Below are 17416 nucleotides of genomic sequence, written 5' to 3' on the forward strand. Positions count from 1 at the left end.
TCCCCCAACCGTCATGTGCTGCTCCTGCCCTCTGCCTTGGAGCTGCTCCAGGTAGCCTCTTGCTTTCTGTGCGCGGGGGGAGGGGGAGGGAGCGGAAGAGGGGTGCTAATGTCAGGGTAATGCCCACAAGCTCTCTCCGTCCTTTCATGTCCCCCTCCCCGCTCCTGCCCCCCCACTCCTTTACCCCATCTCCACAGAGCAGGGGTGGGGTGGGGGACATGACAGGACGGAGGGTGCTTGCGGGCAGCAGCTGCTGTCTCAACTTGCTGATTTACTTTAAAAGGCAGTGTACTTAGAATGGGGTCAGTGTACTTAAAGGGGCAATGCTCTTCCTCTCTCACACACACACACGGTGTGTGCCTCTGTCTCTCTGCCATGCTGTCTCCCCTCCCTCCATTTGTGCTGCTTTGTAGAGTGTGAGGCTACATTAACAACAATGTGTTAACCCTTGAGGGCTGAGCCAAGTGCTAGTTCATCATTTAGCAGTAAGGCATTCCCTGGGCAATATCCCACCCTCATCCACCCTCTGACTTCACCACCTCAACCAACCTTCACAATCATCATTGCTGTGTACAGTATATAATTGTTTGTTTAAAACTTATACTGTATATATATATATATAATATATATATACACACACACAGTATTTTGTTTGGTGAAAAAAATTTCCCTGGAACCTAACCCTTATGGAGAAATTGGATTCTTATGGAGAAATTGGATTCATTTAACATCGTTTCGCTTAAAGTAGCATTTTTCAGGAACATAACTACAATGTTAAATTAGGAGTTACTGTATCCTGATTTCTGAGAGCTTCTCAACTTGATCGTTGCATTTTGCATTAAATTAATTAATTGTAAATTATGTATATTTGTGTGTGTGTGTGAGTGTGTGCATGTGTGTATGGCTCCCAAAACCCTCCTGGGATCTTGAGCATGAGTTCTTTAGCCAGCCTTTTCCTCTTCCACCACAGCCCAAACACCAGCACTCTGCAGCTAAATCTGAGCTGCTCCTCATCAGTGCTCACAGTGGACTCTCAAGCTTCTCTCCCCCACTTTGTAGGTCTCTAAACACACTTGAGGGAATCATTTCTGCTTTCACTCCAAGCAGGAGTTCCCTCAGAGAGACCCATGAACACGTGTCTGGCATGTGACTATATGTCAAAGTAAGACTACCAGTACTACTGCTACTTATCAGCCCAATTCTAACTGCATTCTCCAGAAACACTTTACAGGTCCTGTATGGCACTTCTAGTCTCCACCCATGCAGAGACATCATGCTTTTCTTCTCATCTCAGAAAAGATGAGTCAATTGGGAAAAAAAAGGAATAGCAGGAGCCTCATCTGAGCCAGATTGTATTTCTGTTGCTATAACAATATCTAATAGAATCTCGGCACATCTTTCACAACTGAAGAAAATAGTAAATGAACGCACAAGAAGAAATTTGCAAAGTAAGATTATTTAGCTGGATTTGAATCTTGTTTTCAAGTTGATCAATCTCACTTTAATATGTTTACATGTTATCCCAAAATATTAATAGTATCTTCAATCCCCATAAGGAAGTTAACCACAGATGCATAAGAGCAGGTTTTAGTTACTGATTTAGTTAAAACACCTAAGTTAATTTAAAATACTATTCAGTAAATTTATTACAAGATTGCATGCTGAGTACATATGTAGCACTAACTTTAGTATAATCATGTTCCATATTTACAGATACAGAGCTCAATCCTTGCTGATTCAACCAATCCCAATAAAGTTGATAGGTACTTGAGGGAGTAAAGATTACTTGTCTGAATAGGTACTGCAGGATTATGCCAACAGTAAGTGTACAGCTATTTCTATGTAGTATATGAATTTGTAACAAGATTTTATAAAGAATCACCTGGCACTCCCATATCACCTCTGTCTCCTGGAGGTCCTGGTAATCCTTGTCTTCCAGGAAATCCTGGCAGACCTACAAATCCTTTGGGACCTGTAAAATGACGAAGTATCAACATTGTCTCAACATGTGTGCCTCAAATTTAGGCTGCTTAGTACACTTATCATGAGCACAAAGTATCCATTCCCATGCTCATTGCCATGGCATCTCAGAAGTGTTTAAATCAATTGGTAGTCTAAATATAATTTCTTCGTCTGCCCGGCACAGGTACAGATTTTTCATTATTACTATTATTTTTGGGAAGCCCTGGCAAAGAAATGGGTCTTGTATTTCAGCCTGGAGACTGTCAGATTTGCAGCAATTCTTAGTTCCTGTGGCTGGCAGTTCCAGAGTTGTGATATCCCAAATCTAATCCATTGTGGACTTCATAGATATAGATTAAGATTTTGTTTTTGCTTTGGATTTTTCTTCCCTTGTAGGTCTGAGACTAGTGAACTTCTGAGCACATTGCAAGGACCTATGTTATCTAGCCACCAAGTGCTTTGCAATAGGTAGAGAGGATTTGAGATTTTTTTGTGTGGTTTGTGGAGTTTCTTCATGACCTTTTCTGGTGTCAGTGTGGATACATTTCAGTTTGGTGACTTTTTAATTTAATATAATTTATAATTGCCATCCATATGCCTAATTTGGTTCCGCTGCATATACAGATAGGTGAGGTTTGGTTCTGCTCTACATGAGACATTAAAAAGAGGGACAGAGATGGAGCACCAGCACTCTTTCTTGCTAGTTATTGCTTTTTCCTATTACTGGTACTGGCCTCTTCCTGTTGCCTACTTGGTCTGTCAATAATGATATCTAACATGGACTATTTCTCTCCTGATGTGGGCTATTTGTGTGAGCACAAACCCAGATATATTTTTACTTACTTAATCAAGTTTTATATGATGATTTCTAAAAAGAAATGATCTCAAAGACACAGCTAAAAAGAACACATGGTGATGCAGCATGGCATCAAAGTTTTATCCGCATGAGCCTGAGAAGACTGCGCTACTCATAAGTAGCACAGCCACAACTGAGTTAATAACTATGTCATCTCAATCCAGGCTCAATAAACCCTTTTCAGTACACCATCCCACAACACCATGTATCAGGAGAGAAGAATTGTAATTAAAATAAGAAACTTCTAAAGTATCTAAAATAGCTTTTCTATCAATCTTAATGCCACAATACTTTTAGAAGTTTCAATTACAATTGAAGTTACAATTGCTTTATGCCACTGGGAAACCAGTGGATTCCAAACTTCTCTTCAATAGTACAAAGCACCCATTTCTAGTGCTGCTGGCTTATGAGATATTTGGATCTTAGACTTGTCATTGGTTCAGGACTTCATATTGCTTGTCCTGTATATCAAACCCATGCAGTTTGGTGGAATTTCACATCTGGGAAGAAAAAAGGAAACATTTGGGGAGCAGATTTTTTTTTTTAAATTACCAGCTTTTTGAAGCTGCTCATAGTTTCGAAAAGCTTGAAATAATCACAGTGGAAGTAGATTAACAGAGAGAGTTTAGGTTAAGTAATCAAAGTTTTACGGTTATAATAAAATAAAATAAATAATAATAATATGGTTTTCCACTCCTCTGTGTGGTTACCACCATCTCTACAGTTTATGTAGTACTGTGAACATGCTGCTTTTAATTTTCATAGCAAATGCTGCATACCTGGCAGACCTGATACTCTTGATGTCCCATCAAGCCCTGCTGATCCTTGTATACCTTTATCTCCTGTTTCTCCTTTCAGACCTGTTCTTCCTGGAAATCCTATAGCAGCAATTGTATGGAATAAAATTAAAACCAGTATCTCATAATATCATTAAATCATCTCTTAAAAGCAATGGAAAAGGAAAAATGGAGCCTGAAGTGATGAATTTGGAGTTATCTTCTTACAAGCAAACATATTACAAAATACAAGGGCCTTCTGTTAAAGTTTCTGGTATTTCTCATATGGAATTAAAAAAGAAAGTATCTGAACATCTATAACACCACAAGCCTGATTGCAAAGTTAAGTATATTCAACTTGTGTGCAGATATGTGCATGGTGCCTCACCTATGAGAGCAAGTACCAGTGTACATCTGCAAATCAGGTATTTGTGAGCACATTCAATCTGTTCGCTCACAAATACCCAATTGGTGGGCACACGTAAGTCTTTGTAAATGCATCCATACCAAAAGTTCATGACTAAACTTCATACACTATTGACATGACAGCATATCACACCTGATGTGACATCACACTGATATTACTTTTTAGGAATATAGATTGTAATAAGTAATTTAAAAGAGAAAATGAATATTTTTAATATGTGCTGTAAAAATAACCCATAAGTCTCCCTCTGCTGTTCAGCAATCAGATGTTTAAAAATGGTACAGAATAATCTGGGCATTCCGGTCAGCTTCTTTCATGAGTTAGAGCAGGGGTTCTCAAACTTCAGTGAACCACAATCCCCTTCTGACAATCAAAAATTGCTACACAACCCTGGGGGGGATCAAAGACTGAGCCCGCCAGAGCCCTTCTGCCCTGGGTGGTGGGGCCAAAGCCAAAGCCTGACCTCCACCATTTTAGGCGGGGGAAGTGTGGAGGGGTGGGGTGGGAAGCAGCCAAAGCCCGAGCCCCACTGCCCTTGGTGGGGAAGCCAAAGTTCAAGGGCTTCAGCCTCAGACAGGAAGCCTGTAACCTGAACCCAGCCACACAGGTCTGAAAGCCCTCTGGTTCCAACTTTGGCCCTGGGCGGTGGGGCTTGGGCTTTGGCCCTGGGCCCCAGAAAATTTAAGTCAGTCCTGGTGACCCACAAGCTGTGGGTGGCCAGGCTGTTTGAATTGTAATTTGAATTATTTGTCTCTAATTGTTTTCAAATTAAATAGAAAAAAAGATGTACCTGTTGATCCTGGTTCTCCTTTATCCCCAGTATTCCCTGTGGTCTCTGATGGTCCAGGAAATCCTTTATCACCTGGTTCACCTTTTGGTCCTAAAAACCCCTTTCTTCCCTTCAATCCTGGAAGGCCAGGAGAACCTGCAAAGCAATATAAATGAAATATTCGGAGGAAACATGACTAGCACATAGTAAATGGAAAAGAAACAAAAATATACTACTATTTTCAAGGACGATTGTATGTGACTATGCTAAAGTAGCAGAAAAACCAGCTTCTTAAAAGTAGAAGTTTTCAACAAGACTTCTTTTTTCACCCTCAGCTGAGAAGACAAAGGCAACTTGGTTTCTTCCATTCCCACTATTACAAGAAAATAGTAGGACGCTAGAGGCCTGATCATTCCATCATCTGCACATGTGAAATTCCTATTGGCTTTAATTGGAGTTGCCTGTGCGCAAGTGCTTGGCTAACTAAATGATGTTATTTATATCATCATTTAAGCAAAGAATGGATTCACGGTGAACTGTTTAACGAGACTGCTGAGGTGAAATTAGCATGCCCACACCAGAAATAATCCACAAATTGTGTAAATTAAAAAACTCTCATATGAAGAGAGATTGAAAAGATTGGGATTGTTTATTTTAGGAAGGAGATGAATAAAAGGGACTTGATAACAGTATTTTAAAAAGTGGATGGTCTAGAAAAGGTAGGTGAGGAACTTCTGTTCTTATCTAGTAACACAAAAACAAGAGGACATTCAATGAAATTGAAAGGTTTCAAATTCAAAACTGATAGAAGGAAATATTTTTTCACCCAATTTATAAGTGGACTGTGGAACTCATTAAGGCCAAGAATTGACCAAGATTCAAAGACTGGACATTTATCTACATAAGAAGCACAGGTGACGACTCCGTGGGTGCTCCAAGCCTGGAGCACCCACAAAAAAAATTAGTGGGTGCTTAGCACCTACCAGCAGCCAGCTCCTCCCCCTCGAGTGCCTCCCACCCAGTGGCACCCTGCCAATCAACTCCTCCCCTTCCAGCTGTTCCGCAGTATGCAGGAGGTGCTGGGGGAAGGGGGAGGAGCTGGGACAGGGCACGCTCGGGGGAGGGGGTGGAACTGGGTGGGAAGAGGTGGAGTGGGGGCGGGAAGGGGTGGGAGGCAGGGTGGGGATGGAAAGACGTGGGGGTGGGGTGGAATGGGGGTGGGGCCTGGGGCAGAGTGGGGGTTGAGCACCCATGGCGCAAGGAAGAAGTCAGCGCCTGTGTAACAAGGATATTCAGAGTTATAATAGTTAATGCTAAGAAAAAGCATTCTGGAAGGGATAAAAATATCACATTTCAAGTTTTAATTAATCTCTAACTATTAGGGATAAGGATTAGACCTTCCTGGGGGCAGATTATACCACATTTGCCTAGTCTGGGGTTTCTTGCATCTTCTTCTGAAGCATATGATTCAAGCCAGTGTGGGTGACAAGATCCTGGATTAAACAGACCACATGTCTGATCTACTATGGCAATTCATATGTTCTTAAATAATTAGATAAGGTAAATATTATAGCAACTCACCTCTGTTTCCTGGAATGCCTGGGTGTCCAAAGACACCAGGAGGTCCAGGAATTCCTAAATTGCCCATTATACCTCGTTCTCCTCTTAGGCCTGGGGAAATGGAGAAATATAAAGCATGTTTCTGAAGTGTTTGATTAGTAAAGTGTTCCCAGAACATTAGTTTTGAAAAACAAATGTTTGTAAATATGTATGTATGTATGTATGTATGTATGTATGTATGTTTGTGGCTAATTACTTGTAGTGATATGTGGTATGTAAATGCCTAACTATGTAATCACTTTCTCTTTTATTTTTAATTATTTTCTCATTTACTTAACATTCTTTAGGACCCAGTATTGCAATCCTTAGTAATGTGAGTAGCCCCTACATGTATAATGTCCCCAAATGTTACTCATGTGAGTAAGGATTGCAGCATCTGACCCTTGGCTTTTAACAGACTATATTTAATGAGATTATCTACAGACACATTATATTTTTATAATTAATTGTATGGGTTGTATTTTACAAAAGATATGCATAATATATTGGGCATTGAAAAATGAAGGATTTAGTTTTTGGCTGTAAATAAGGAGCAGTGCTCACTTAAGTGCACTTAAGTGACTTCTTCCTTTCTCCTCACAAATTTTAAAACTATTAAGAACATATTCCTTAACAACTATGGGGATGCCCATTCCAAGAAACAGGGGAAACTCTGGCTAACCCTTGGAGGGAGACAATTATGTCTTTATAAATCCATGCATCAGATTCAATATTTGAACATGTTAAGGTAAACAGACAAATAATGGATTTCTTTTCACTGTACTGTAATTAAGATAAAATAAAGAAGATGGCATTTACAGAAATAAGTTTTATAAGGCAAAGAGGGCCTCTACCACAGCAGAAGTCAGAAAGAAGGACATATATTAGATGAAAAGCTAAACAGATAGGGAGAATTTCTGTAAAACGGAACCAGTTTCTTGTACAGGTCGATGTGCCAGCAGAAAGTTAGGCTTGGCAGCATCAATATTTCAATAATTAGCAGCATACTGAATTTACAGACTGCACAAGTTTTGGATTACTTCTTGGGAAGATGGAGGAACATAGTGAGCAGGAGGAGTCCTGGAACCGCCTTTTGGCCAAGATGCACTGTATTGGAGCCTCCAGACATTTTGTATCAAGGACTGCTGATCAGTCTGGGCAGAACACACTATCATTTGTTTTCTGTATAAATCACACCACCATCCAGAAGCATAGCTGTCAGAGTATCATAGAATATCTGGGTTGGAAGGGACCTCAGGAGGTCATCTAGTCCAACCCCCTGCTCAAAGCAGGACCAATCCCCAATTTTTGCCCCAGATCCCTAAATGGCCCCCTCAAGGATTGAACTCACAACCCTGGGTTTAGCAGGCCAATGCTCAAACCACTGAGCTATCCCTCCATTCTCCCCCCCCCCGCCCCCGCCCCCAGTACAGTAGCTCTGACTGTACTGGGAGGAACCATTCTTCTGTTTCTATGTGGAAGAAAATGATAGCCAAGTTATAACAAAGGGTGGTATAAACATGTATCTGGAAAATTCTTACCTGGTGCACCTGGTATTCCTGGTCTGCCAGGCTCTCCCTTCAGACCAGGTGATCCTGTGTCTCCTTGGTGACCTGGCAACCCAGGCAGCCCAAACTCTCCAGGGAATCCTGGCACACCCAAGCCTGGAATACTGGGGTCTCCTTTTGATCCAACTGAACCCCTTTCTCCTAAGAAAACAAATATGTGGTATACAGTAAATATATGTAATTTCCTGTGACGAAAACCACACCAGACTGGGTCCTGTAGTCATGCCTGTGAAACTCGCCTAGAAGGGTGGTTGGCGGAGAGGTGTGGCAAGTGACTAACAGGGCAGCTGGTGGAGAGGCATGGCAAGCAGCCAGCAGGGCAGCTGGCGGAGAGGTATGGCAAGCAGCCAGCAGAGAAGCTGGTGGAGAGGGCCAGAGCAGAGCCCCGCAGAGGCGTGGCAATCGGCAGTTGGGGCGACGAGTGAGTGGCCGAGCAGTGCAGCATGTAAGGTGCCTCCTTACCCCCTCACTGCCTTCCACACAGGGTGGGAGGTGAACTTTGCGGATGAACTTCTGAACTCTGGGGCTGCACTGGCCAAGGACAGCAACTGTGAGTGGGATACAGAGAAGGGACAGGCACATTAAAGGGTCTTTTGGGTTGCTGGACTTAAGACCCTGAGGGGAAAAGGACACTTCCCAACTTACTTGGGGATAAGTCTTTTGTTCATTGTTTGTGTTTATGAACCCTAGTTGTGGTGTTTTCCCAAATTAATTCTGAGTTAATTCCCTCCTTTTATTAAAAGTTTTTGCAACATTCAGACTCTGTGCTTACAAGAGGGGATGCATTGCCTCTTAGAGGCGCCCAGGGGTGGTGTGTAATTGTCCCAGGTCACTGGCTGGGGGCTTGAGCCGGTTTTGTGTTGTATTGTTGAAAAGGAACCCCTAGATACTGAACCCGGCCCTTGTTGCTGCTGGCTCCACCTGGCAGAAGGGTTACACTAGATCAAAAAAATAATTGCGATTAATCGCAGTTTTAATCGCACTGTTAATCAATAGTAGAATACCAAGTTAAATTTATTACAAACATTTGTGGATGTTTTTCTACATTTTCAAATATATTTATTTCAGCTACAACACAGAATATAAAATGTAGAGTGCTCACTTTATATTATTTTTTTTGATTACAAATATTGGCACTGTAAAAAAAGAAACAAAAGAAATAGTATTTTTCAATTTCACACAAGTACTGTAGTACAATATCTTTATCGTGAAAGTGCAACTTACAAATGTAGATTTTTTTCCCACATTACTGCACTCAAAAATAAAATAATGTAAAACTTTACAGCCTACGAGTCCACTCAGTCCTACTTCTTGTTCAACTAATCATTATGACAAACAAGTTTGTTTACATTTACAGGAAATAATGCTGCCCACTTTTAATTTATGTCACCGGAAAGTGAGAACAAGCGTTTGCATGGCACTGTTGTAGCTGGCATTGCAAGGAATTTACATGCCAGATATGCTAAGCATTCATATGCCCCTTAATGCTTCGACTTGTAGTTGTTAAGGTCTGCTTATGGAGATGATATTGCAGGATTGCGGCCTTTAACTGGTCTAATATTTTCTGCATAGTATTACATCAGATATCCATAAGACCTTTTTAATCACCAGTTAGGCAACATTAGGGTAAAAATAAAACCAAACCCCACTCTATTAACTATATATCAGGCGATCTGGCAGGTATTCTGTGTATTCCTACCTTGTTGGCCTGTTAATCCACATGAACCTGGGAGACCTTGTGGGCCAATAAGACAATCACCAAGCTTCCCTGGAAGTCCCTTTTCTCCGGGAGCTCCGGGACAGCCAGGTTCTCCTAAGAGAGAGAAATATTAAATTAATTATGACTTGAATTTTTGTAGGTGGACAATAAGCTTGTCCTTTCTCCCCTTTTCTTAGAGCCTTGCTCAACAAAATGGGTGTAAGGTAAAGAGTTCCTTGGCTGTTTTTTGTAATGACAGCACCTCTTGGTCCATCAGCACCATTACGTCCTGGGAATCCTGGTAGACCTGGAAATCCTCTGTCACCTTTTACCCCTGGAAAGCCGTCTCCTCCTGGGGAACCTAATCCACCCTGTTGGCCAGGAATAATTAATCCAGGGTCTCCCTAAAACAGAGGAAAAACATAAATGCAGAATGTATATTACATTTTGTAAATCTGAAAATATGACTCTCTCTGTCCTGTCAGTAGTTCATGTTTTCTGTCAAATTATTATCTCCACTCCCAGGGGATCTTTCACATTTATGTCAAAGCACTGAAAATACATTTCTCCCCTCCCCACCAAACACCCCTTTACATCTCTTGCTCTTGAAAGCCTGTATGTTTTAGTATTATTCTTCTATATGAGCATTGGACAGGGCTTCCCCACACAGCTGGAAGAATCATTGTTGAACAATACAAGGTAGTCCTTTCCTTGCTCTCTGCCTCTGCAGCTCTCAGATATCCTGCTGCACCTGTACTTCAGACAACTCACGTATCTGTCAGCTGCTTGAAATCCATTTGAGTTCTGCACCTGCTTCACATTACCCAGTGTTCATACTGTAGACTATATATATATTTAAACAATGGGCCAGCAAACCAAGCAATCTGATTTAGTATTAGTCCTGCCACTAACAGAGAACGAGAACAAGGTTCAGTACATGGGTCAGCGCTCAGATACCATGCCTGAGAAATACCCTGACATATGTTAGGTGAGACTGTTTTCTTCAAAAAGGAAATTCTATGAAAGAAAAATTCCTGACAGGAAAGTCTGACCTGCTCTTTTTAACAATCTGCCTGAACTGCTTTGGACTGGCTTTCAAAGAAGCAGGTAAATTCAACAATTAATTATTAATTATTATTATTATTATTATTACTACTGTTACTCTCACTACAGAGCCTACAAACCTAGTCATGGCCCAGGACCTCACTGCGCTAGATGCTGTACAAGCACAAAAGAAAAGGGCAGTCCCTGTCCCAGAGAGTTAAATCACATCCAGAGGAACATAGTTTATATGCAATTACTGATTGTGTATTTGGATCACAAAGACCTTTCCAAACGCTGCCATAAACCAAAGTAAGCCCTATATTACTGTGGCAGGTGGAATCTTGCTGACTAGTTCCATACCTGGACATTTTATGGGCTCTTTGTGTTACCTTTTAATCTTTTACATTTGGTTTAGGTGACTTTTTAAGCAAGCAAACAAATAATCAGAGTCGACAGCAAAATAGGGCCAAGCAGAAAAGACAGAATGCCGTTCTGAAGCAAAGAAATGTGTTTTATTTTATTAAAAACAAAACCACTTTTGGGGCTTGATGACATAGCAAACAGCAAAGCCCTAAACTCACAAATGGCGTCAGAAGCTGAGCTCTCATTTATCTGCATTTTTTATTACACCTATGGCCTCTGACCTTTTTTTTTTTAAGGTCCTGATTCAAGAGAGCACTTAAGCATATGATTGACATTAAGCATGTGCTTAAGTCCCATTTAGTTGAATGGGATATAAGCATGTGTTTAATTGCTGTTCCTAGACAGTGATGCTTTCAGGAACTGTGCCCCTGATTAGTGGGTGCAGGTGATGGAAAATCCTATTTGTCCCCTAAAAATAACGTCCAGATAACCTGAAATTTGGGGCTTTTGAAATGTGGATTTCATTTTTATGGTTTGAGCCCCTGCCCCCATGTAGATAGTTTGCACAATTAGAAACCAAATCCTGTGCTCCTTAGACCTCTCATTTGCTTAATTTGTTTGGAAACATGCTTGTTGACAAGCAGCCCTGATTAAGCTTGGGTTGTGTTTCTAATCAAACCTTTTCTCCTGGGTATCCAGACTGTCCAGGCAAGCCTGGTTCTCCTGCCTTTCCTGGCAAACCTGGTGATCCTTTAGACCCTCGAAGACCTTTATTCCCTGCAAAGCAAACCAAATAGCTGGTAAAACACCCTGCTTATCCATCTATTTTGCTGAATGAGCACACAGAGATTTTTACTTTCTTGTTCATGAGGCTCTGACTTTTGTAACTACAAGTGTAAGTTATGTGAACTGCTGCCAGCATTCTGATTCCAGAGTTGAATTAGCATCCACTATAACCTGTTCACCTTGTAATTCATTCAAACGTTGATTGTTGTACTGCCTAGTTTTAGAGCTCATTTAATTAACTCTCTTTTAGTTGCCTTTACAAGTTGATTTGATGCTAGGTAGAAAAGGACTAGAATCATTTTGCCCAATTTCTGTTTGCTCTCATCTAATTTTAAATGAGGCATTTCTATGGTCAATTTTTTGGTCACTCACTACAGAAAGTGGCACAGTTATGATTTCAGTATCAATGTTCTGGATGGGTTTTCTTTAACTCTGAGGGGGGAACACAAAGGACCAGTCGTCTAATATTTCTGGAATGGTATATGGAGACATTTTAGAAGTGGGGTTTACATTTGCATGGAGAAGGATTAAATTCATGGTACTCAAAACACCTTCTATTCCCTTTACCAAGAGAGCTGGTATAGCATGAACATAACTATCTACCTTATAACTAAAGCATTGGTACTTACAAAGGCCCTATCATTGTAATATATAAGCACCTCAGCAATACAACAGTATTAGCCATCACTGTAGTATCTAAGTGCTGCACAGAGACATTAGATCTGTGTGGCAAGTGTTTTAGTGGACCTCAGAGCGTCTTCTCCCTCTCCTTATTGGAAGTTTTCTTTGAAGTACATTATATGTTTGGTGTGTTTCTATATGCATTTTCAAGATGCTATAGTAAGGCAAATTGTCCAGCTAAATCCTTGTGCACTTCTTTCCAAACATACTCCATTTTGTCAGTTCTGATGCCTGACTTTTGGAAAATAGATAAAAATATTATTTTATATTTACAATGTACATGCTTTAATGTAGACGACTGTATGAGTACTGTAATACAGACCCTTTCAAGAGTTATTTGCCTGAACTGTGTATGGGTTAAAATGGTTTTTCTATCTGTCAGTCTCTCAAATGATTTTATTCTCAAAAACAACTAATAAAGAATTATAAAAAACCGTAAAGGAGCATTCTACCTTTTGGACCAGGATCTCCAGGAAATAGAGTCCCTGAAAATCCTGGAGCACCGTCAGACCCAGGTAATCCCAAATCACCACGTTTTCCTCTAGATCCAACATTACCTACCAGAAGAAAACAAACTCCCAGATATTTTGCCATAGATCTTCTGCATTTAGCAATTTGGTGTTTGCCATCTCATCATTCCCCATAATTATGTCATAATCAATTGGTTCATTAGAACTCAGACACCATTTCTACTCCTACTTTGTCAAGGTCAGACTTGACAAAGCCCTGGCTGGGATGATTTAAGTTGGGGATTGGTCCTGCTTTGAGCAGGGGGTTGGACTAGATGACCTCCTGAAGTCCCCTCCAACTCTGATATTCTATGATTCTATGATGGTCTATGATTCCTCATTCTAACACTTTCTTCCAGGTGATTTTTTTCCAGATAAAATGCTAAACGTCAATCACAGACGCATAAGTCTGCAAGTCAGGCATATGCAATGCCTTTTGTATGTGCACAGGTCTGGGATGCATGTGTGTAGCTATGTGCATATACAAATCTTTGACTTGCATGTTCATATTGACCACACATGAACATGCATTGTGTGTGTGTGTGTGGGGATGAGACAGGCAGGCAGTATAGCTCTATCTCAGCTGAGGATTCCCCTATGCTATTTAGGGGCTGCTTTAAGGTCCCTTTGTGCCATGGGAGCAATACAAAGGGGCTTAAAGATGGACAAGAATCTGGCCCCACAGTCTTTGAAATCATTTGTGTAACCTATAAAACCTAACATTTTATATAAAAATGTAACAGTGGACCAAAACCTACAGCAACAATATAGAACTATGTTACATAACACTTAAAACAAAAAGAAGCGAGAAGCTTTGTTACAAATCTGTTCTTTCCAGCAAGCTCAGAAACAGTGGTGAGGTTCTGTGCTATGCTTCTTTACGATGTAGCACAGAACTCCCAGTCCAGGGTATGGTGGGGGAGGTGGGATGGCCAAAAGTGGCTATAAGCCACCTTTGTGCCCTCTCAATTACTGCCTTCTCTGAGGGCTGGAGCAGCCTCAGTGTAATTCAGAAAGTGTTGGGAACCATTCTAAATTATAGCAGTCTCCCCAGGCTGCCTTATGAATGGCAACACTGCCCAGAATCTCCACAGCACTAAGTGTTCCAGATGCCCCCCAGAATGTTCTTCCTGCCCCCATCTATGCCCCCTACACCAGGGCTTGCAAAGGGATCCTTGGAAGGCAATCTTATGGCTGTCTCTACAGTGCCAGTGCTGAGGGAATTCACTCAGCTGGACCCAGAACTTTTAGGGTCTCTGTATACTCCTTTGGCCCTTTTACCGAGCATAAAGAAGTCAGAGTGGGGGTTAAAATTTCATGCAGATTAGTTTTATTGCATTTAACCTAGAAGATGCTCTCACCCATTGCTCCTGGGGGTCCTGGTAAACCCTCTGGCCCCCGAGGTCCTGGTGGTCCAGGTATTGGATTTACTGCACTAAGTTCTCCTTCTGGACCTTCAGAAAGTATATATAACAAAAGGTTAAGAAGGTTTGTGGAGATATAGTGTGTGCTCTTGTGCTTTTTAAAACAATATTCACAGAAAATTCTGTTCAGTTAAAAATACTGTATTGCATAGTTTCGAAGCTCCAACAAGCCCATAGAAATGGGCTACATAACAATTAAAGAGATAGTATTTTACTGCCACCAAAAAATCCCCTAGACACTTCTTTAAATATTAGAAAGTATGGAATTGTGCACCAGGGAGACATAGCAAAGGAAGCATGCAGGCAATAAGACATCTTACAGATACTTAATCCTCAGATCTATTCCAAAAAGATCTAACGTGTTTCTCTGGCTGCATTGATTCTGAAACCTCCAGGAATAATCCCAGGTTTGTCTTCAAGATTTCAAGCCAACAAATAAGAGTCATCATCAGCATGGATGTTGAAGTCCACCAGGACAATAAATGAAAAAGCCAATGCAAGACCAAAAGAGACTCATTTTGACTGGGTAGGACTCATGATGTGACAATCTGTGCACTATAAGGATTCCCAAATGTATCTTATCCCCAGGATCAACAATCAAATTGATACAATCAAATATTTTCATTTTTGGGAGGGGAAACCTATGCCTGATAGAGTCAAAGTGTCTTCTGGACATCAACTAGCACTGATGACTACTAAATCTTTTTACTGCTAGGGTCCTGTGAGTTTAGTGTCTATTAGCTTATCTCAGAAACCTTGACTATCTTTCTATTGTAAACTACTTTGCATTCTTCCAAATCATGTCACTTGCAACCATACAGGTCAGTTCATCAGTATGTTTAAATGAAATTCAAACACTTTAAAAAGGGAAGCTAGTGATAAGATATAAAGTTACAAACCAATTGCTCCAGGCAATCCAGGCAAACCAGATATTCCCTTAGCACCTTTGGGACCTGTCACTCCTTGTGGTCCATATCCTGGTGGTCCAGTGAGCCCCATTTCTCCAGGAAGACCTGGGTTTCCAGGAAGTCCTGATAACCCTCTGTCCCCTTTCGAACCATCCAGTCCCTATTAATAATGAGACACATTTGCATATTGTGCATTGCTTATTTTTCCATGTTAGTTCCAGCAGCAACAAGTTTTGATGCATTGGATTGATTATGATCTCACACTATTTTAACAAAAGAGTAACTCCATCATCTTAAGCAAAGTACTCCTGATTTACATAGTGTGAGATACAAAATTGTCTGTTTATTGTATCCTTATCTAATCCTGTGCCTTTGTGAGATCCTAAAAGAAAACGCAATACTACTGCAATAATACAGGAGATATTTTCCCATTCTGGGATACTGCCTTTTGATCCTCCCAGGGAACCTACTTCTTCCAATCCAAATTCTTAGAGACATTTCAGCAGCTAAAACTAATGAAGAGGACCTTTAATGCTCCAATTTATGGAGATGTAACAGAGACCATAAAAGTGATTTGATCAGTACTTTGATTTGACCAAATTTGCCCATGTATAACGGAAGCTGCCCACATAATTCCATGTAAATTGCAAATAAGTAAATGTAATCAAAAGTTTACCACTTTGCCACCATTTTAAGCCACAAAGAAAACACTAGACAAACATTATATAAAACATTAGACAAAAATAAAAATTTCTGGCCTATGGGAAATTCTGGTATTTTAATATTTTTGTCCAAATTGGGATGAAAAGTTGAAATATCAACATTTTTTACAGAACAAAAAGTGCTGAAAAAGTTTGATTCCCCTAACCCTTGTAGCTAGAGAGCAATCAGCATCAAAGCCTGGATATTTTTTTTTTGATGTATACATTTTAAGACCAGAAGGGACCGTTTGATTATCTCATCTAAACTCCTGCAAAAAACACACCATAGAATATTACCCAGTAACTCCTGCATCAAGGCTATATCCTGTGGTTGGGTTAGAGCAGGGGTTCTCAATGTTTTTCTTTCTGAGGCCCACCCAACATGCTATAAAATCTCCATGGCCCACCTGGGCCACAATAACTGATTTTCTGCATATGAAAACCAGGACTGGCATTGGGGGATAGTAAGCAGGGCAATTGCCAGGGGACCCTGCAAAGCTACACTGCTCAGGCTTTGACTTCAGCCCCGGGTAGTGGAGCTCAGGGCGCCAGGCTTCAGCCCCATGTGGTGGGGCTTTGGCTTTTGGCTTTGGGCCCAAGTGAGTGTAATGCTGGCCCTGCTTGGTAGACCCCCTGAAACCTGCTCGCTGCCCCCTAGGGGACCCCAGACCCCTGGTTGAGAACCACTGGGTTAGAGCATGTTTAAGTTTACTTAGCTATCTTTACAGATGTTACAGTGTTTTAATTCTAACGAATAGGGCCGTGCAATGAACAATTATGTACTTAGCTTTCTATTAATTCTAAAATAATTAAAAATAATATATACCAACCCGTTCACCTTTAGAACCTTTTGAGCCTTTTGAACCATGTTTTTTGTGCAATCCATCTGAACCTTTCTTCCCTGGATTTCCTCTGATCCCTGGATCTCCTCTGTTTCCTTGTTGCCCTTCTGGATACACATATCCTGGTTCACCTTTTTGTCCTTTAAGTCCTTGATCTCCTGGAAAACCTGTAAGTCCCTAGGACACAGCAGTTAAGAATTTCCATGTTAGATTTACGTCAAGTCATTTTTTTATATCAACACTAAGTGACTAAGTTTCTTTCTTTCTTAGGCAATTCTTTAGAGGGTCCCAGGATTTTAATTTAATTTTGTCTTCACTAATTACACTAGTCAAATAAGAATTAATTATTTTCATTTCCTTGTTGTCCCTGAGGCTGACAAATTAAGTTAGCGGGTCAGATCCTTGGCCCTGCTCCTTCCCCTTTGCACTGCTTTGGTGGAGAAAAGGGATGACAGAAAGATGGCTTAAACCTCTAAGATGGGAATTTCCTGTTGCATGCTAA

The 17416-nt window shown here is 40.8% G+C and overlaps 1 protein-coding gene across 3 annotated transcripts in view; it reads right to left on the minus strand.

Moving 5' to 3' along the window:
• COL4A3 (collagen type IV alpha 3 chain) overlaps positions 1-17416 on the minus strand; it is a 107164-nt gene that overhangs the window by 21648 nt on the left and 68100 nt on the right. For all 3 annotated transcript variants that reach the window (XM_043492132.1, XM_043492131.1, XM_038417132.2), the window contains exons 25-36: positions 16903-17091; positions 15363-15531; positions 14401-14493; positions 12983-13087; positions 11743-11840; positions 9919-10060; positions 9657-9770; positions 7931-8098; positions 6372-6461; positions 4812-4946; positions 3598-3696; positions 1883-1972 (exon numbers count right to left, since the gene is read on the minus strand). In XM_043492132.1, coding sequence (XP_043348067.1) covers positions 1883-1972; positions 3598-3696; positions 4812-4946; positions 6372-6461; positions 7931-8098; positions 9657-9770; positions 9919-10060; positions 11743-11840; positions 12983-13087; positions 14401-14493; positions 15363-15531; positions 16903-17091 — 1492 coding nt within the window. The remainder of the gene's footprint in view (positions 1-1882; positions 1973-3597; positions 3697-4811; positions 4947-6371; positions 6462-7930; positions 8099-9656; positions 9771-9918; positions 10061-11742; positions 11841-12982; positions 13088-14400; positions 14494-15362; positions 15532-16902; positions 17092-17416) is intronic.

The sequence above is a fragment of the Dermochelys coriacea genome, chromosome 9, assembly GCF_009764565.3.
Source record: "Dermochelys coriacea isolate rDerCor1 chromosome 9, rDerCor1.pri.v4, whole genome shotgun sequence".
NCBI classification, from domain to species: Eukaryota; Metazoa; Chordata; order Testudines; family Dermochelyidae; genus Dermochelys; species Dermochelys coriacea.